Below are 21,731 nucleotides of genomic sequence, written 5' to 3' on the forward strand. Positions count from 1 at the left end.
AATTGCCTAAAGTTATTCCAACTGATTCTATTAAAGAAGCTCAACAAGTTACAAAAGAACACAGATAAGCAATGTCACTAAATCAGGAAAATAATATAAAAACTAAGCAATAATTTCAACAGAGCCAAAAAGCTAAAAATAATCAGATTTTTGGAACTGAAAAATACAATGACTGAGTTAAAAATTCAATAGAGGGCATAAACAGCAGACTCAATCAAACTGAAGAAAGAATAAGCAAACTCAAAAATAGGTCATTTGAAATGGACAAATCAGAAGAGAAAAAAGAAAAGAAAAAAGGAATGAAAAAACTTACAGGATTTATGAAACAGCATCAACAGAGTTCGCATTTACATTATGAAGATATAGTTGGAGAAGGGATAAAGTGGTAATGGTGCTTACTTACAGAAATAATGGATGAAAAATGCCCACATCTTTGGGTAGCTATGGATATTCAGGTACATGAATCTTACAAGTCTCTAATCATAGCCCATTCAAAGAAGATTCCACCGAGACACATGATAATCGAAGAGTTAAATGCTGGGAGTATAGATCAGTGGTAGAGTGCAATTTAGCATGCATGAAACTCTGAGTTCAATCCTCAGCTACAATAAATAAATATTAAATATATAAAGAGAATTTTGAAAGCAGCAAGAGAAAAGTATATCACATACATGGGATCCTCAGGAAGGCTATCAGTGAATTTCTCAGCAGAGACCTTACAAATCAGGGGAGAATGGTATGATACACTCAAAGTGACAAAACAAAAAACTACCAAGCAAGAATACATTACCTGAAAAAAACTGTTCTTCAAAAATGACAGAGAGATAAAGACTTTCTCAGACAAAAACTGAGGGAGGTCATCACTACGAGACCAGTCATAGAAATGCTAACAGGATTCTTCAGGCTGAAACAAAGGGAAGTGGATAAATATGGAGACATGAAAATATGAAAACATATGAAAGTGCAAAGTCCATTGGTAAAGAGAAGTAGGCATCGAATTTAGAATATACTAATTCTGCAATTATGATATGCAAATCACTCACAAATCTGTTTTAAATGTTGAAACACAAAAGTATTAAGAATGATTTTAAATAGTTACTTTATAGAAGGTAGAGGGGAGTGAAGGAAGGGGAAGGGGTATGGGGTAGGAAGGATATAGTAGAGTAAAACAGACATTATTACCTCATGTACATATACGACTGCATGACCCGATGTGATGCTACAATATGTATAATCAGAAAAATGGCAGATTACGCTCCCTTTATGTATGATCTATCAAAATGTATAAATGCATTCTATTGTTATATACAACTAATTAGAACAAAAAATAAGTAAAAAATAGAAGAAAAATCAGATAAGAGAATGTAATGAAGTTAATACCTGTTTAAAAAAAAAGAATGATTATATCTAAAATAACATTTTAATAGATGCACAAGATAGAAGCATATAAACCCTGACATCCAAAACATAAAATGTGGGGGAGGAAAAGTGTAGAGTTTTTAATGTATATAAAGTTATCTGCCTAAAATGAACTGATTCAATTAAAGATATTTTATGTAAGCCTCATGTTAACCATAAAGCAAACACCTATAATAGGTACATCGAAGGGAAAGAGAAAGGAATTAACTCATACCACTACCTAAAATCATCATATCACAAAGGAATAAAGAGGTAATAAAAGGAAAAGAAAGGAATCAAAGATTGGAACAATAAATATTATCAAAATGTCCAAACTATCCAAAGTGATATGCTATCCCTATCAAAATTGCAATAAAAGTCTTCAAAATTGTTAGAAAAAGCAATTTTAAGATTTCTATACAACCACAAGAGACCCTGGATAGTAAAAGCAATCTTAAGAAAGAAGAACAAAGTCAGAGGCATCACACTTCCTGATTTTGAACTATATTACAAAGCTATCATCATCAAAACAGCATGTTACTATCATAGAAAACAGAACAGAGAACCCAGAAGTAAATTCGCACATACACAGCTAGTTAATTTTGGACAAAGGCACCAAGAATATGAAGTAGGCAAAGGATTGACTTGTCAATAAACAGTGCTGGGAAAACTTGGGTAAACAAAACAAAACAAAAAAGAAATTGTACTCTTACCCCACATGAACTCAATTCAAATGAATTAAAGATTTAAACATAAGCCCTATAGTCATCAAATTCCTAGGATAAAACCTAGCAAATTTCTATAACATTGGTCTTGGCAATCATTTTTAGCAATTATTTTGACATGAATAGAACAGGCAAGAGAAGCAAAAATTAAAAGTAGGACTCTATCAAACAAAGTTTTGCACAGCAAAAGGAAAAATTCCAACAAAATAAAAGGCAACCTACAGAATGGAGAGAATATTTGTAAGCCATATAAGCAACGAGTTTTCCAAAATATATAAGAGATACATACAACTCAATAGCAGAATAGCAATCTAATTTAAAAATGGCAAAAAACCTGAACAGATGTCCAAAGAAGACATAAATGGCCAATGGGTACAAGAAAAGATGCTCGATGTCATTAATCATCATTGAAACACAGAGCAAAGCTTCAGTGAGGTGTCCCCTCAGCACTATTAGGACGATTCTTACCAAACATCAACAGAGCAAGTGCTGAAGAGGAGGTGGATGTGTCCAGCTGGTGGGAACGGAGACTGGTCCAGCCAGTAAGGAAAACAGAGCTACCATATAATTCAGCAAACGCACTCCTAGTTGTATATCCACAGGAAACAAAAATACTGTCTTGACGACATTCCCATAATATTACAGCTTCATTCACAGCAGCTCAGCCATGGAAACTGCCAAAGTATCCATTGACAGATAAATGGATACGCAAAATGTGGGGACACACACACACACACACACACGCAAATATTATTCAGCCCTAAAAAGAGAAGGAAATCCTGTCATTTGCAACAACCTGAATGAACAGACAGTAGAATGGTGGTTACCAAGGATTTGGGGTGGGAGAAAAGGGAGACACTACAAATGTAGTGTCTACACTCCAAATCAAGGCTACAAATGTGCCCTTAGAAGATGATTAAGTGCTTGGGACCCAACATAGAGCACGGTGACAGATCGTCATCCACAAAATGACCTGCCTAAGCAATTACTACCTGAACTAATGCATACAGGTGCTCACTGGGGTATCTGGGTAGGCCACTGGCTGGAGCAGGTTAGGGGACCACAGGAGAGGCAGCCACAGGTATCTCAACCACACAAGGATGCCCGGTGACCACGTGGCAGATCGTCTACTTTTCAAGCAGCTGTTTGGTCTCAGCTGGGCTTTTTGTCAGAAGACTGTCCCAGAGTCCTAGGACTCTGGCGTTTCTGAGCAAGCCTGTTTATTCTTTAAGTCAGTGGAAATGCTTCTTTGCCACCTGAATAGCATAGCAATGCAGGCTCTGTGTGGGGGACCAGGAAAGCACAGCGGAGGGTGGAGAAGGAGGTGTGTCACCATCCTCCTGCCAAAAAGAGCCACTGTCAGCTGCTTATCATGTTTCCAATTGTTTTCTATGACTTTTAAATAAAATTAAGACCGCCCCCCACTACCGTGGCTTATTTTTGTCTTTGATTTTTCACTTAAATTTGAGGGTATATACCTTACAAATATTTAATAATCTTATCTCAGTGCTAAACAAAGCTCCTTCTCGTGCATAGGAGACTCTTACACTTCTCTTCCTGTCAGACTATTTTTTAATATATAAGTAACACTTAGATGAACATATTTGCACATGTATCTGCAGTTTTATCATTTTCCCAGGATCCATTTTTAGATGAGGGAGTTCATGTAGAAAGGTAAGGGCAATTTCAAAGTGACTGGCTTGGGTTGCCAGGAGCTTTCCAGAAGGGTCATTCCCATTTAAACTCCACTGGAAGGAGGATGCAGTGCTTCTCTCTCTCTCTCTCTCTCTCTCTCTCTCTCTCTCTCTCTCTCTCTCTCGGTACCAGGGATTGAACACAGGGGCACTTAACCACTGAGCCACATCCCCAGCTCTTTTTAAATTTCATTTAGAGACAAGATCTGGCTGAGTTGCTCAGGGCCTCACCAAGTTGCTGAGGCTGGCTTTGAACTCACGATCCTCCTGCCTCAGCCTCCTGAGCTGCCGGGATTACAGGCCTGCACCACCGCACCTGGCTGCTGTGCTTATTTCTTCATCACCCCACCCCACCCACCACCTCCCCTGAGAGTAAAAGCAACCTTCATTAATATGTAAAGGCGGGACTAAGAGTTCCTCAAGGGCTTGCTTCCCAGGTCCCTTTGGGTCTGAAGAGACACGCCCAGGGACAGCAGCTCCCCTGAGCTTCCTGTGAGCTCAGGTTCCTGAGACCAGAACACTCAAAAAAAAAAAAAACGCAATCGCAGCAGAAGTCAAGTGGACGATTTTTCTGCGCTTCCAAAAGATCTTAGTTGTGCATCTGAGCCAGAGGTGACCTGCCACGCAACAACGGGCCCCAAGACTCTTCTCTCATTTTTGAGCTAATGCTTCAAATTCTTGTGCTTTGAAACCCATTTTCCCATGCATGAAGTTAGTGGTGGCGGAGAAAGTAAATTAGTTTCTCAGACAGTTTCATTAAGACTTGTTACAAGAAGTGGAGTCGAGACAAATTGAGTCAGGGATTAGGCTTGTGTGTTTATTTTTCTACCACAATCAATAGTGTTTGGTCTGCTTAATGTCACATCCACTGGAAACCCCAAGCCTTCCTCTTCTAAGAGGCCTATCTTTTGAGAGTCATTTAAGGAAAGAGAAACTTAAAAACTTTTTGTTCTACGTTCAATCTGATGCTGTGGAAACAGACTTGTGGTGGTTGGATTAAAGGGCTTCCACCTGACAGAATCCTCCCCTGTGACAATAACTGCACAGGCAAGTTTGTTAACAGAGTCCCTCGGAGTGTTACCAACCAATACTGAGCGGTCCCGGCCCGGGCAGGCTCTCAGAACCAAGAAGAAAACAAATATTCTGGGGGAAATGAAGGCAATTTTGGATGCCAGATATAAAACCAGAGACACATCAGATCCATTCTTAACTCACAGATCTTTTTTTTTTTTTTTTTTTTACTGAATTTGTTAAATTAAATGCTACTTCAAATCAATAGATGCAGTTGCATTTTTAGAAACAGTCCGGAACAGATGAATTGTTCTAATTCTTGGTCCAGTGTAACAGTGACTTCGTCTCCGTTCCTTGCCATTAACCAGCCCCTACCACTCCACCCTGATAGCCCCGCAGGTGCAGGACCAACCCGAAACCCAGTCCTGAGCACTATATTGGTGACACTGGGTGATGGATAGAGCCGCTTTTCCAATATTGAAAGCATTATTTTACTTTTCTAATTTTTCGATCTTTTTTATTTGTCATTTTTAGATAGGCATGACAATAGAGTGTATTTCACCATATTGTACATGCATGGAGTATAACTTATTCTAATTAGGACCCCATTCTTGTGGTTGTACCTGATGTGGGGTTTCACTGGTGGTGTATTCCTACATGAACATAGGAAAGTAACGTCAGACTCATTCCTCTTCAATCTTTTGGGTCTTAATTCCATGTTGTCCCATGTTGACATGAGTAATATACATCAGTTAAAATGGAAGAAACTCAGCTACCTTTCCTTTAGATTTAATAAGACATAAAATTGTACCTGAGTCAGCCATTCTATGTTCATTTGTTCATTGGCCTGTTCTTTTGATTTCCATTTTTCTTAATTTCACTTCTCATAAAAGATGATGATAACATTTCACGTCTAATTCGCTGTCAACTTCACCATCAAAAAAGAAAATAGAAAAAAAAATTTTAAAGTAGGAATGAAATTATGCTCAGCAAAGGAAGACTTTCATCTCTTGGAATTAAAAACTTTAAAGCATTAAATGAGCTTTGGGTCTTTATTCATTCTTGGGCATGAAAATTGTAATCCTGAAGAAATAGTCAATTAAAATTTTGCTCATTAATTACCAAATATTTATTTATAAATTGTAATATCAATCCCACAGGATCAAAAAAACACACACAAATGACTCCAAAAAAAAATTGTTTGGTCTCTCGCGTAAAAGAAAAATGTCTTCTTCCTCAGGGCAAAGAATCTGTTATTCTGTGTAACTTTCAGAAGGGAGGTCACACGTTTTCTTATTGATTTTACTTCCTATTTGGTAGCAAAATAATGTGAGAAGAGGCAGTGAACATTCCTGGCAACAAGCCCAGATGTTCAAAAATATGTGTCAGGACATTTTCTGAATTTCATTTTTTCCAGAAATTTCATGGCAGATGGGTTCTCTCTGCTCTAGGTCAGGGACGCAGCCACATGCATGCACTGTGGGAGGGAGCTTTCTGGCTACCCATTTCTTACAAACACAGGCCAGCTGGATTCCGGATGTGTGCTCAGAAGGCCCAGCAGCCCCACTGCACAGAGAGGTGGCTCCAGCCAGGGTCCCTTGGACTATACCACCACAGCATCAGCAGGCCGTGGGTGGGAGCTCCCGCTGCCCCCGATGTTACAAAGAGGTGGGGAAAAGGCTGGTACCATCCTTGTGCAGGTTGAAGGAATGGCGAAGGGGTGGTGAGGAAGTGCAGCGTGGTTCACCCCTGACCCATCTAATCCTGAGGAATGGGACTAGGGATGAGTGTCTGACCAAAAGGCAGCCATTCAAAGTCAGACCGGGGACCTGCAGGGTGGCCTGGCACTAGTCTGCCTGAAAGAGAAGAGAGAATATAAAAGGGGGACAGAGAAATGAAATGACCTGAAATGATTTTGAACTTCATTCTTCAGGCAACATCAGGAATACTGAGAAGCTCAGCTATGACAAGCAACGCCAGTATGAGATCCTGGTGACGGCGTACGACTGCGGACAGAAGCCCGCTGCCCAGGACACGCTGGTGCAGGTGGACGTGAAGCCAGTGTGCAAGCCTGGCTGGCAAGGTGGGCCTGTGTCGTCAGTCCTGTTCGGTGAAGGAGGCAGCGTGGCCTGGTTTAGAGGGGCTTCCAGCCTGTGAGCTCAAATCATAGCACAATGAAAGGAATGTTTTCGATGCAACTATTTTGCTGCAAGAAATGGTTTGTTCTCACAACTCTTACATGATTTATTGTCCCCATTTTAGAGTTGAGAATGTCAGAGGCAACTTGTGTAACGTCAGCGCTCCCTTTCTCAAATCTCTTGACATTTGTAGATCAATGGTTATCATCCCGCAGCGCTAAGGCAGGATGGCGGGAGCCCCCCCACTTGATCCCAGGGTGCTCAGCCAGGCTGATGCACCTTGGGTTTCTATCACCGCGCGATACCTTGGGAAGGTCGCCATGCTCTTTGTGCTCAAACAGATCCTGACAGGTGGGTGGGGATGCAGGTGGAAGCCTCTGGGGCAGTGGGTTTCTAAAAGGTAAACTCAGGGAATGGAGAAGCAATGGCTCTTGATGGGCTGGATTTGGTGTCCTCTCATTTGGATGCGAAGACAGAGTGGGTGTTCCAGTCACCCTTACATGCAGGCTGTGTCACTGGCCTTAGGGTCTGAAAAGAGGGTGAGGAGAGGTGCATAGGAGGATCTTGCAGAGAACTGGAATAATAATTCCAGTTCTCTGCAATAATAATTCCATGGTGATGGAATAATAATTCCAGTGGTGATGTCATGGAATAATAATTCCAGTGGTGATGTCAGCGGACCTTGTGACCGAGCAGGGAGGCCCGTGACGATCTCTGTGTCCCCGTGTGGGTGCTGGACTCCCCATCTCTTCTCATGTTGGTGATGCTGCAGGCGTCTGTGCCTTCTCCTGATGTGTTTTTAGGTCTCTGTCCCCCTTTTATATTCTCTCTTCTCTTTCAGGCAGACTAGTGCCAGGCCACCCTGCAGGTCCCTGGTCCGACTTTGAATGGCTGCCTTTTGGTCAGACACTCATCCCTAGTCCCATTCCTCAGGACTATATGGGTCAGGGGTAGTGCAAGACCCCTTTGCCTAGGATATCCAGATCCCTGCACTCTGCTTTGAGAGCAGGCAGCCCCCAAAATGTGCTTCCCAGCACACTTGATCGCTCTTAAAGAGAGGTTCCTACCCCTGCAGAGAGCTCAGAACTGCCTGATTGAACAAAATAAAGAAGATGAAATGCTCAGGAGAAGAGCCACAGGTGAGGCACAGGAGAGGACAGGAACGGAGTAGAGTCACCTGTGCTAGTTCATTCAGGATCAAGCGGGGACACAGAAGGGGGCTCAAGTCAGAATGGGAAACAGTGTTCTCCCAACCCTCAGCAGTCGGAGTTCGATTGGGCATAAGTCACAAGACCTATGGGTCCAAAAGGCAGGATTCTGTCTTGCTCATTATTGTGTTTTGTCATGACCAGCCCGACCAAACTCTGGCGTCAGTGAGGGGAAAAGGGAAAATAAAGATTCACAGACACAGATCTTGAAGATTAAGCTGGGATCAGGTGGAGCCTGCTCTCTGATGGAGCTGCAGGTCTAAAGAGTTATGCCAGCAATCTTTATTTATATATGCCTCATTATCAAGTTAAAGACTATGCAACCATTATTCTTTGTATTCAGGAAGTTACAGAAACCAGGACATCTATGTGGCTTTTCCATAATTGCAATCCACAGTTGCAGAGTGCAATGTTAGGAGCTTTCAAGAAAGTCCAGCCTTAAAAGTCACTATAAGGCAGGCAGGAACTGGAGAAGAGGAGCTGGTGAAACATTGTGGTTGTCTAGCATAAGAATTCCTTCCTTCCCAGGAGCTGTGTGCCTGAGATCAAGGTCAGAGCTGATAGGACTCTTGCACAGAGCCTCCTCATGCAGGGCATTGCTGTAGTAGCTAAGCATCCTGTGCTCTTGCACAGAAACATTCCCAGGCACCAGGCATGCCACAGCCATGAGGTCATCAGAGACCCCAATCTCAGTCCCATCCTCTGTCACCGCTCTCCACAGTGTTTCTCAGGCTTAGCACGGCATCCAGTTACAGTGGGAGATGCTCAAGAAATAGTCAATGCATAACCAGACACAGTGATACACAGCAACTCAGGAGGCTGAGGCAGGAGGATTGCAAATTTGAGGCCAGCCTTGGCAACTTAGCAAGACCCTGTCTCAAAATTAGGAAAATAAAAAGGACTGGGGATGTAACTGAGTGGTAGGAAGCCCCTAGGTTCAATCCCCAGTACCAGAAAGAGAAAGAAAGAAGGAAGAATGGAAGGAAGGGAGGGAGGGAGGGAGGGAGGGAGGGAGGGAGGGGAAAGGGAAAAGAATAGGAATGAGTGAATTAAAAACTATGTGAATAAAGAAGAACTCATCCTGTTTTATTTTAACATAAGGATCAGCAGTAAAGGTCTGCCCTTCCAAGAGAAAGCCTAGAAAGAGTCTATCTATACATTTTCTAAGTGTGGAATGTGCTCACAGTGGGATTTGAAGTAGGAAAAGCCAGAAGCAAAGCCATATCTGGAGAGCAATCCGATGTTTTTTTGTCTTTGACAAATGAGGCGCCTACAGATTTGGGATTACTTGTTCATAACCATATTTAAATGTAATTTCTTTACAGAGTGTGTACTTGTTAAATCTATGCAAATGTAATGTTAAGTATATGCAAAGAAAATCTTGGTCGTGATGTTCAATTCTGTGTGAGGAACTTGCTGAGCCCCCACCCTGCAGTGCCCAGCGTGGCTGGCAGCTGCCCACAGCAGGCCCCCAGAGGACAGGTTGGGGCCCTGGGTGATTTTTGTCCCCAGCGCTCAGCACAGGACAGACACTCGCAGTGTAGAGCGAATGAAGGATGGCAGTGAGACCTTGGTTAAAAAACGTGCCTTTTCCTGCTCAGGAGGCTGAGGCAGGAGGAGCGTGAGTTCAAAGCCAGCCTCAGCAACTAAGGGAGACCCTAAGCAACTCAGTGAGACCTTGTCTCTAAATAAAATATAAAAACAGGCTGGGGATGTGGCGAAGTGGTTAAGTGACCTGAGTTTAGTCCCCCATACCTTTTCGTGGAACAAAGAAAAGAGGGCAGCGATAATTCTCTGCGTCAGTTCATCATGTCAGCCTGGGTGATTGAAGCCTGTGTAGCAGGCTGGGTAGGGCAGGTTGGGTGGCTGAGAACTTGAAGCCAGGGTGAGGTGACTCCGCGAGCCTCAAGGCCCCCCAGGCCAGCTCCAGTGATGCCCAGGACCGTGGACCCCGATTGCCATCCCCATAACTCCTTCCACGTTCAGGACCCCCGATTTCCCAGCATGCTTCCGACTTTATCCAGCTGTGCCCAGGACACCCCCACCCCGGCTCTGCTTGGCCAAGGTGTCGTCTGCTGGTGCTGTGGTTTTCCTCCTTCCAGCTTTGTTCTGTGGGTTGTGCTTGTCTTCTCAGAAAGGCTTTGGGCTCCCTCAGGGCAAACACACTTCTCCCGACCCTGACATTGAACTTTTCATGCACCACCCAAGCATGGCGTCAAAGCTCGCTTGGAAGCCTCCCTCACTCACAGTGGGTAGACTGGGGCTTATTAGGGGTTTGGCTGGCAGCAAGAGGAAGGAAGTCTCTGTATCCAGAAAACAAACCCAGGGTGCCAGGCACAGGCATGAGTTTTGTGTTCTCTGCTATAGTCCAAGATCATTATTCTGAACAAGTGGTAAGGTGGCCCACTCTTCAGGAGAAGATGGAATTTGCTGACGGGATCTCCTCATTGTCACTGGGTCAAGGAGGAAGACGGGCCTCAGAGCATCTTTGTTTTGTCCAGAGCTTTGAGGACTCATGGTGTGCTTGGAGGCATTTTGCTTCATGGAGATATAAGAGTACACTAGGAAACAGAGAGGTGTGCCCGTGGGCCACACGGCAAAGGCCTCCCCTGCCAGGTGTCTGAATGACAGTCTTCTTAGTGGGCGTTTCCCTCTCACCAAACAGGTGAGATGGTGCCAGGGGGCCTGTGTGTGCTCTAAGGACTTGGAGTGGGAAGTGCATCCCTTCATGGAGCAGAGCACTGCAGAGGTTGGGTACCCTGGGAGACTGCCAAGGAGGTGGTGGCAAAAACAGCAGGGCACCCAGTAGAGATGGCACTGAGTCAGTGATCCTGCTGACCTCTACTCACAGGGGCGCTGACCTGTCCCTCAGAGGATCGTTTGTAAAGCAATTGTTAGTCTGGGAATTTTGCTTGTTTATTTAGTTTTCACTTTATTTTCTGTTGTTTGGAGAAACACATTTCTGGTTTGTGCTTTTCCCTATCCTTCCTTTTAATCACTCAGGTCTTCTCTATGTTCCAAGTTGAAAACATTATCTTCCACAACACTTCCTTGTCAGATTTTGTATTTATCACCTGCTTCTGCCAGGAGGGACCCAAAGTTCAGTGCTTCATTGCCCCTTCATGCGAGACAATCCCCCTGGGAAGAGAGCACTGGACACTTTCCTGGTGACCCTCAACATTTCCCCCTGACTTGTTCCTGACCAAACATCTAGCCATTCTGGATGCAAGGCTTCCTGATCCCCTGAACTCCACGGGAAACACCTCTGTCTGCCTCTCTGAGCTCAACCCCAGAGCAGCTAACTACACCCCACTTGCAGCAGTCACCCAACACCCTGGAAGAGTGTCCCCAGGGCCCAGCCAAAGCCTCTTCCTTTCACCTTCACGTTGAGGTGTCCTCTGTAAAAGGAAAAGGGGAGGAGGTACATCCTCATGATCAAACCACTTCTCTTGTGGGTTTTGACTAATTCTCCAGGTGCGTCAAATTGTTCTGAATGTCCCACTATTTCACCAATCAGGCCGCCCTGGGGAAGGAAGGGTGGGATCTTTCCAGAGAGTTCTATTCAGAGGTGCACATGAGTCAGCAGGGAAGCCTGGGTAAAATGCACATCCTGATTTAATACGTTTGGAGAGTTCTACCTGCTGCGGGTTCATAGACTCCACTTCGGCAAAGAGGGTCCTACAGAAAATATTCCCAAGTCACCTAGGGTGTCTAATACTTTGGTATTAAAAAAAACAGCAGCATGAAAGCTGAGAGAGATTAACTTTCTCTAAGTCCTTTGCAATGTGAGAGAGAACTGAATTTGACACTACACGGTGTTGCCTCATTATAGAAGGCGCTCTGTGTGCTGAAGGCTGGTCACAGAGTCAGACGGGACCTGTTGAGGCTCATAGCAAAGGAGATGATGGCAATATTGAGGACCAAGCCCATGGCAGAGGGACCCATGTGAACCTGAACTTGCACCAGGCAGGGGACCTAGGAGAGATGTACCTGCACCGAATCTAAAGGACAAAGTCTTTAGCACTAAGGAGAAGGTGTGCCAGACCCTAACAGGTATTAGGAAGGCCAGGGACGCCCAGTGTGGCAGGGACAGGGGAAGAAGACTGGACTGGCGAAGGGGGTCAAACCACGGAAGGAGGGCCTCCGTGTCATTCTGAGGGCAGGGGAAGCCCTAGGGACCGCCACGCCTTTTGCAGTTCGGGGGATTTTAGGGAAGAAGGACTTCTGAGTCAACCACACAGATGATGGCTGGAAGCTGGAGATTGCAGGCAGAGACCAGCTGAAAAGAGTGACTGTTTCAACTCCACTTTTAAGTGCAATGCTTCCTGAGAAGTACCCAGAGCATTCAGTCCAAAACCAACGGAAAGTCCTGGATGGCAAAGGAATCTGATTCGCACTCAAATCTCACAAGACCCCACAGGCGAGGGGACAAATTTGGCAGTCAGGTGTCCTGGGACAGGTGAGGCTCCTGCTAAGCCTTGTCAAGTGTATGTCTCTGTCCCCTCTGAAAGTCTGTCTCCTGCCACCTGGAGAAAATAGACCAGGCCCCAGGGGTCAGCTGGCTTCACCCTGCCCCTTCTGAAAGTTGGATTAATTATTGATTGAGAAAACGGAAGAGCTGGCTTAGGTTTTACTACATGAAAGGCACTGATTTCGAATCATAGAGTGATAAGCACAGTAAGGGCTCAGATTTGCTCAGGGAAACAGAGTTGTCAGGGTTTAGAAAGCGGAGCTGTGTCTGTCAGAGGGAGACTAGGAAGAGCTCCTTGCCTTTCCTGCGCCGCCCTATCAGGTATTTGAGGTTCCACCAGCACAGAACCAATGTTTCATTTTAACAGATAATCCCCACTTAAAATGTAAATGCCTCCTGCTCTCGTGGTGTGTTAAGCCAGGGGCCAGTAAAGCGAAGCACATAGACAAATCTAGTCAAGCCCCTGTTTTTGTTTAACTGTGAGCTTAAAAAAAAAAAAAAAAGTTTATATTTTAAATGATTAAAAAAATCAAAAGAATAATGCATGCACTTGAACTTGAATAATAAGAAATTCAAGTCTCAGTGCCCACAAGGTTTCCCTGGAGCATAGCCACACACATTCATTTCCAGATTGCTTATGGTGCCCTGAAATAGGGAAGCTGAGTCACCGTGACAGACCTCACGGCCCTCAAAGCCTAAATATTTACCCATGACCCTTTACAGGAAAAGTTTTCTGACCCCTGCATGAAGCTCTTACTGTCCCTTGATTGACACCTTAGCTGGAAGTACTTTACTGGATCATGTAGCACAACCCAGAAGCCTGTGACATCAAATGCACATATTTGGACAGAGACAATGGAGTACAGAAAACCAAAGCAAGGTTCACTGCACAGAGGACAGGAACGACCTGTGAGATAAGCATTTCTAGTCCATTCCCCAGATAAGAGGAAGTTAGGCTAAAGAGAGCTTGAGTGACTGTCCCCAAATCCCAGGCTGTGAAACAACAAGGATGCAAGTCAAATTCCTCTCTGTCCTTTCCAGCGGGCCAGGGGTAGGACCGAAGGCAGGAAGGGGCTTTGGGACTTTCTAAGGGGGCACATTACCAGCTTTGTGAAAGGCTGTGCCAGAAAACTGTTTCCAAGGGAAACGTGACCTGCGTGTCCTTAGGCAACTCACGGAAGCCCTGGTCTCTCCCTGTAAAGTGACACCTGCGAGGGGAGCCGTGACAGGGCGGAGGGAGCAGCCACAGGAGCTCGGGAACCCGCCCCCAGGACACACTTCCCTGATCAGGCTGGTCGAGCAGCTCATGCACAGGAAAACCCACACCTCCAGGCTGAGTTGCCTTGGTTATCTCCTGGGCCAGAGGAAACAGGGTGAGCCTGAGACACAGAGATGCTGCCCCAAAGGGGGGCTCCTTACACCATAGTAGGAAATCTCTACCTTCCCTTCAAATAGAATTTAGCATGAAAAATCGCCCTCTCCACCCTTCCACTCAGGCTTTATTTGAGGTTCATCTCCGGTGCTCAGTTCCTTCCTCCTGCACCCTCCCTCAGCCTCCCTGGTCCTCCCTCAGCCTCCCTGGTTCTCCTCACGCCCCCTTTGATCCAAGGCCTCTCCTCTGGGTTCCCCTTGCCTCTGGTCAGAGACTTGCTAAAGCCATTTCTCTGGCTGAGCTTTGGTCTCTCCATCCGTGAATTAAGAATCATAATCCTTGGACAAACTATTTTGTGGGATTGTTAAGACCCAAAGAGGTTCTAGTGTAGAAGGACTTTCCAAAATTTAAATCACTACACAAAGACTGCTAGGATGACAATGGGGACAATAGGTGCTGCCGTAGACATGGACACGCAGGGGCACACGCGTGTAAATGCACAAAGCTGCACACGGCTGTGTGGCTGCAGCATCCTTCCTGGATTTTCCTGCTTGAGGTTGGGGTCAAAGGGAGGCAGCGGGGTCGGGTGCAGGCAGCACAGTCCTAGGGGTGGCAGGAGTGGGAAGCCAGGTCCTGGGCCCAGCCGGGCTCTAACGCACACTGCAACCATGGCAGAGTTATTCAGTCTGGTTTCAGCTTCCCTAAGTGTAAACAGAAAAGCGTCCTCTCGTGGGGGTCGGAGGAGAGCCTGCTGGTGGAGCTGGGACAGAACGCCCGCACCCGCTGAGGGAGCGGCAGCTCTTCTTTCCAGTCTCTTCTATTTTAATTTTAAAACTCACAATGGAGCACTTTGCCACAAGCCATCAGGGAGACCTGAACTCCACAGGGTGACCCTGAGCTCCAGTTGGCTTAAAGCTGCCAGGGGAGCAGGCTGGCTCCTGGCGGAGGGCCTCAGGGGACACACTCCTGTGTGATTGATGACCTGTTGTGACATCCCTGACATAGCCAATCGTTAAGGTAAACAGATGCCTTGTACGGGCTGCTGATTTCCTCCCGGATGGCGTCGTAATGTGCTTAAAGACCTTCTGGATGTAAGTGCCCCGCTCAAGCCTGCTTCCCTAGCTCCCCTGTACCTGGAGAGAAATGGGCCTTGGAGGATATCCAGACCCACTTTCAGCCCTGAGTAGGAGCAGGGTGTGGTCAGACTGCATGGACCCAAGCTACTCAATAATGATAATAATGATAATAATAATAATAATAATAATAATAACAACAACCTCTGTCTGAGCATTTACTATTTACCAGGCCCATCTCAGAACTTTCTATGCACCCTGCTTGTGTACTCTTTGCCACACCCTGAAAGCTACTACTTTCCCATTTTATAGATGAGGAGACTGAGGTTAAGACTCTTGCCACACAGCTGGTAATATCCAGTCTGGTCCCCTCTGTCTGCAGACATCAAGCTCCTGATCAGTCACCCACGATGCATCTCAAAGCAAACGCAAGCTCTCGCCATCTTTAAGATCTTGGGAAGGAAGCTTTTTTGAGGGAAATTCTGCACTTAGAACGCTTCTCCGTGTCATAAAGAGAGTGTGTAATTGAACAAGGCAGCCTGGAGATACGAGGGCTTTCAGTGTGGTGGGGACCTGCTTTCATCCAGGAGAGCAGGGCCGTCCATCTCTCAGCTTTCTTAGATGACCTCTTGGGGAACAAGCAGTCAGGGTTTGCCCAAGAAAACACACAGATGCCAAGGGAAGGACTGTGGTGGAATCAGCTCCCCTGAGGACAACTGTATACACTCTTCATCTCTCTGTGCCACACGGTCAGCCGACTCCATCATCCACTGACAGCTTTTTAAAATATTTGCTGTCTCTACAAATGAACTAAACAGATGCTTTGCAAAAGAAGAAACACAAATGGCCAACAAATACATGAAAGAATGTCCAACATCCTTAGCAATGAGGGAAATGCAAATCAACACTACACTGAGATTTCCTCTCCTATCAGTCAGAATAATAGTCGTCAAGAATCCAAACAATAATAAAAGCTGGAGAGGATGCGGAGGAAAAGGAACACTTTCACACTGTTGGTGGGGTCGAAAATTAGTACAACCACTATGGAAATCAGTATGGAGCTTCCCCAAAAGGCTAGGAATGGAACCACCCCATGACCCAGCTGTACCACTCGGTATTTACACTACAGAATTAAAGTCATCACACTCTGGTGACACAGGCACGCCCATGTTTACAGCAGCACCATCCACAATAGCCAAACTATGGAACCAGCCCAGGTTGGTTTTTTCAGTGGATGAATGGATAAAGAAAATGTGGCATATATACCAAATGGAGTTCTATTCACCCATAAAGAAGAATGAAATTATGTCATTGCAGGAAAATAGGCAGAACTTGAGAGCATGATGTTAAGCAAAATAAGCCAAACTCAGAAAGTCAAGGGCTATTATTTTTTCTCATGTTGGAAGCTAGAGAGAGAAAAAAAAAAAAAAAGGCTTAGGGATACTGGACAAGTCACTCAGTCTCCAATGTGGCATCTGCAAAATGAGGCTAATAACATTGTGTCCTGTGGGACCTTCAGGGACAGAAATGTGCCTGGCATGTGGGAAAGAAAAATCTAAAGTGAGCAATGAAGGAAACGAAGGAGGAAGAGAATAAAGAGAAGCTGCAAAGGTATATTGGGGAGCCGGGCCACCTCTCAACATGCGTGCTGGCTGTGCGACCCTGGGCAGGTGGTCTGACGTCTCGGCTCCGTTGTCTCCATTGAGAAATGAGCCCCCTGCTCAACCATTCCTCAGTGGATGCCCTGTGGCATGATCCACATGAGAGAGTCCCAGAAAGGAGTCTAAAGGACAGAGGCCTTTCCCCTGCTCTGCATTATCAAGTGATTGGCAGTCCCAGGCAGCTGGCAATGTCATCTGCAGACCGACTAAATTTGGACTCTGGTAGTGAGCATGATCCACATGGCTCTTGGTAGAAGGAGGGTCAGGATGGAGAGTTAGGAGTTGTCATCCTGGGAGCCCTGGATTTGCATGTCATTTTTGAATGACACGTGACCCACCAAGTGGCCCACGAGGAGGTAGAGCTCCAACTCCACCCCACGCAGGCAGAGGGGGAGCTGTGGTCCTGGCCCGTCAGGAAGCCATTGGAGCCTGCCTTCCTTCAACTCAATTGCCTTCCCCCAGAGCCTGCAGCTGCCAGGCCGTGGGGAGACCCTGGGCCCTGTGAGCTGCAGCGTTGGCTCGGGGCAGGCAGGTAACGAGCTTATCCAACACAGGCCATGGGGGCAGTCACGAGGCAAGCCCCAGTGAGGAGAAAAGACACCAGGGGAGCCCGGCCGGTGCTTGCTGTCCAGGAGAGGCAGCCAGCTTGAGAAAGGCTCCCTAGAGGAGCTGCGCGGAGCTGAGATCTAAAGGCAAATGCAACCTGCCAAGCGCCCTGACAGCAGTGACAAGAAGGAGGAGCTCCCAGGAGGGTACGTGCTCCACTGCCGCACCTCCTGGGAGCCTGTTGGCATCCACTCTGCTCAGCACCTCTTGCTTTATAATTAACAGGAGACCGAAATCTTTGTTACAGAGGGGAGTTTTAGAAAAGGTTGTTTGTTTCCCTGCCAGCATTCATGAGTGATTCAGTGAGGCTTCTGATATGGACAATGGGTAAAGTAGACAGAACTTTCTAGAGAGAGGTTGTGAAGCAGTGTCTATAATAGAGTTCTCCTGGTCTAAAGGGACAAGGGAGGCCCAGTGGGGAGGATTCTGTATGCCACCTGTCAGTCTGTTCTGCTTTGCTACAACAGGATACCTGAGGCTGGATACAATATAAAGAAGAAAGATTTTTGTTGGCTTACAGTTCTGGAGACAGGAAAGTCTAAGAGCACTGTGCCAACATTGAATTGAGGTCTGGTGAGGTGTTCACACTGCATCTCAACATGGAAGAGAAGTGAGGAGTGTGTGTGCAAAAGAAGCAGAGGGGAACCTGAACTGTCTTATGACAACCCACGCTTGCAGTAACTAAGCCAACCCTGGGAGACCTAGCTCACTCCCTCCAGGCCTAACCCAGCCTCTCAAGAAAAACATTGATCCACTCTGAGGGTGATGCCCCCGGGACCTAATCACCTTCCGGTAAGCCCACCTCTAAAAGATCCCACCATCTCTTCAGACCATTACATTGGACTGTGCTTCCATCCCACAAATCTTGAGGGAGGAACAATATCCAAACCATGTCCCATCTTTCCATGGAGCCCAGTCAACCTCTATGCCTATAGCCTAGAAGGCTGCAGAACGTCCACCCCTCTGGAACCTCGAAAAGCTAGTATATTCTGAGAATTCATTGCTGATAAAATGGTTGGTGGAGTTTTAGAATCAGATTTTAGAGTACGATGACACCTCACTGTCAACCACGGTTTAAGACGAGTTGGTTGTCTGGTCCCTCTTGGCCTCCCAATGAGGCCTCTGTTGGAGGCCAGAGGCCAGGAGACCCTTTGCCTCCATCCATCTCTGGCCTCAGCCTCTGCTTCCCTGGGTCACTACATCCAGCCTCCCACAGGCAGAACCAGTGAAGAACAGGGGCCCTGCCCACGTGCTGGGAGTCCTCATTAATGACACCCTCACACGCATTGATCTTCCAGCTTCCTTGGGCCTCTTGGGAAAAGCAGCCCCTCCCCAGGCTGCAGACCTGGAAAGTCCATATTGACAGTAGGCCGTCCCCCTTCGCAGACCCCAGGACCCTGCGCTTCTGGCTCTCAGCTGCAGGGATCATACACCCACATCACCAAATGCCAAAGCACTCTGCATGAGATGCCAAGACTCCTGCATGCCAACAGGGCCCCTGCAACCAAGGGAAGAGGCTGCCTAGCTGCCCAGGCAGACTGCTCCAGGCAAGGGAAGGATGTTTTCCAAGTGAGATTTGCAAGCTCTGCATTCTGTAGAAAACTTCAAGGCAAGAAGTGGCATTGGGGTCACTACAGCTTCTTTTATGTAAACATTTTTTTAATTACAAAAAATTTATGTTCATTTGAAAATGATAAATATTGTAGAATAATAATCACAATAAAAATTCCCCATGATCTAATAATGCAGCATTTTCAATATCGTAGTATAGTTTTTTCCCTTTATTCAGTCATTCGAACTTTGTGTCCTTTTTCCACTTTATGTCCTGTGTTTTTCCCACATAACACAAGCTCCCCACCTGTCCACTGCAGCATCGTGTTCCTCACAGAGGTGTGTACACATGTGCGTCATGTCCTTGTAGTTAGGCCAGGCTGTGGGCCATTGATCACCAGAATGGTTCCAGGTTTCTTTACAATGCACTGGTGAATATTCTGCAAAAGTCTTTGAATTTTGACTTGTTTCTCAAGGTGCATGTATGGAGTGGAAGTCTCAGATATCTCCCCACCCCCAGCAGTGTGCAGGCGGTGCCTCTCACAGGTCCCCACCCAAGGGTCACAGTGCATTCTGCTGACTCAGGATGTGAACTATATTTTTCAAAAGAGATGAGGATTTGGTTCCAACCTCAGAATGTCGTTCAGTGGAAAGGAAAGTCCTGCGCTCTGGTACCACCTAGAGTCAAGGTCCTTTTTCTTGAAGTAAATAAATGAATTTTGAAAGTGTATGCAACTGCTAGATTAAAGAGATTTACATAACTAGAGCATGAAAAATTATGCATACGCCATCTTTTCAAAAAGACTGAAAAACTATACTCTTCGATTGTAAATGCTATTCAAAGCCATAAAAGAAAGATTCTTAAGAAACAGCTGCTCCATCTTACACAGAAAATACATTTGTCCCAAGATAAGAAAATTGACTGGAAAATGCTTGTGTTTATTAGACCTAAGTGGGAAGCATTTCTGTAAATTCAAGAGAGAGTAGCCTGGCTGGTGGAGTGAGGGACGACCTCTTGGGAGGCCTCTTCAGATGGGGTGTTCTGCACTGCCTGGTTTCTGTACATTTCCAGTACCCATCCTGCCAGACGTGTTCTGTTTGACAGCTGAGAAATCTGAGAGCTGAGCACCTTCAGGGGTGACTGGTTGAACAGAAATTAGTGGGTAGAGGGTCTGAACACCACAGGGTTCACTTCAGCCTTGGTTGTTGATCCCACAGCCCACTAGAGGGCTTGGAGCAAAGACATAAGGAAGGAGAGGATTGTTATGGGCTTTAAAGGGGTGGTTCCCGACACCAGCTAGCTCAGAGACTTGTTGGGGAACCCAGGTGTTCACACTGGCATAAGAGAAGTACACAGAACAAAATGGTCCCCTGTCCCCACACGTGGAAGGACAGAGGCTGCCGAAATTGGGGTGCAGAATCTCAGCTGCCTGAGCTGCACTGGCTGGCAGAGCAAAATTTGCACCAGGGCCATGGGCAGACAGACCTGAGGGCCCTGGAGAATTGGTATGTAGAGCGAACCCCTAAACCTAGCCCAGCAGAATAGCAACAGCATCTTCAGTTCAGAAGGGCAGGAGTGAGCAGGGGAACCCACAAGAAAAGCAAACAGAAAAATGTTCACCAGCACAAGAGGGCCAGGAATCTCCTGAACCCGGGAACTGGGCACAAGCAGCCTTCCTAATACACTCTTGTCAATCATTCCTCCATATATAGTGAAAACAAACTGGGTTCTGGGGGTTGCTCCAGGAGCAACTGCTCTTGTAGAACTTAGGATTAGGGGTAGGGGTTGACAGTTGCAGAAATAAATGAACAGTTGGAAACCAGAGTGGCAGACAGATGATGCTATGAAAGAGTGGGTGGAGCTATATGGCCCAGGCTGGCTCAGAGTTAGCATTCAATCGCATTCGTGTGATTAGCTGGAAATCAGCGTGCATGGCGCACAGAGCACACCCAGCTGGGTATAAAACTCAAAAGAGGCTCAGCAAGGGAGTGTTTTTTAATCCGTCTTACCCCTTTGAGCCACAGAGTTTGTGTGGTCAGGCTGGAGAGAGACTCTCAGCCCCAGCATCCTTCTCTCCTCTGATCCCTAAAGAGGGCTTTTCCACCCCCACGTCAGGATGCACAGGGTGAAGCAGACAGGCTCTGCAGTATTGCCTTCTCAATTTGAAGGCTTAGGAAGCAGGTTTTAAGAAATGACTTTGACAGGGTACTATTTAAAGCAATGCTTCTCCAATTATCTATTAGAAAAGGACCACAGTCTTTCACGTTCAGTCATGAACCAATATGTTTTTCTAGAAGAAAAAAAAATGAAATGAGTAACAAAGATATACAAGATATAAGCCTAATCTTTTATTGCTATTAAATTCCACAAATATAAAATTACTGTGGAATTGCTACTACAGCATCTAAATGCTGACTCTCGATTTATGGACTCACCCCATGGCAGAGTGGCAAGGGACAGGCAGGCCAGGGACCAGACCCGTCGGTAAACCTCAGTGAGGAGCAGGGCTCAGGTGCACAGAGGGGGAGGTGCAGATCGTCTCCCCATTCAGTCTTCCCACACGCCACCTTTACATGTTGTTCTGACCTGGTGGCCAGGTCTGGGACACAATTAAATCCCTTCTGTTATTAGAAAACTAGAGAAAGCTTCATGGACAGGACAAAATTGGAGAACAAATTTCAGGTTATTTCCCATGACATTTATTGAGAATATCTAGGGGGACTAAAAGGGTCCAAAATACTTGGGAATTTGTAAGATTGGAGCCATTTATAAAAGCAATCCTCAGACCTTCAAACTCAGGCTGGCATGTGTAGTGTGTGTGT

At 46.0% G+C, this 21,731-nt stretch overlaps 1 protein-coding gene across 1 annotated transcript in view; it reads left to right on the forward strand.

The window, feature by feature from the left end:
• CLSTN2 (calsyntenin 2) overlaps positions 1-21,731 on the forward strand; it is a 572,327-nt gene that overhangs the window by 446,628 nt on the left and 103,968 nt on the right. The window contains exon 5 of the mRNA XM_079100484.1: positions 6,762-6,911. Coding sequence (XP_078956610.1) covers positions 6,762-6,911 — 150 coding nt within the window. The remainder of the gene's footprint in view (positions 1-6,761; positions 6,912-21,731) is intronic.

This window comes from Sciurus vulgaris (assembly GCF_902686455.1).
Source record: "Sciurus vulgaris genome assembly, chromosome: 10".
Taxonomy (NCBI): domain Eukaryota; kingdom Metazoa; phylum Chordata; class Mammalia; order Rodentia; family Sciuridae; genus Sciurus; species Sciurus vulgaris.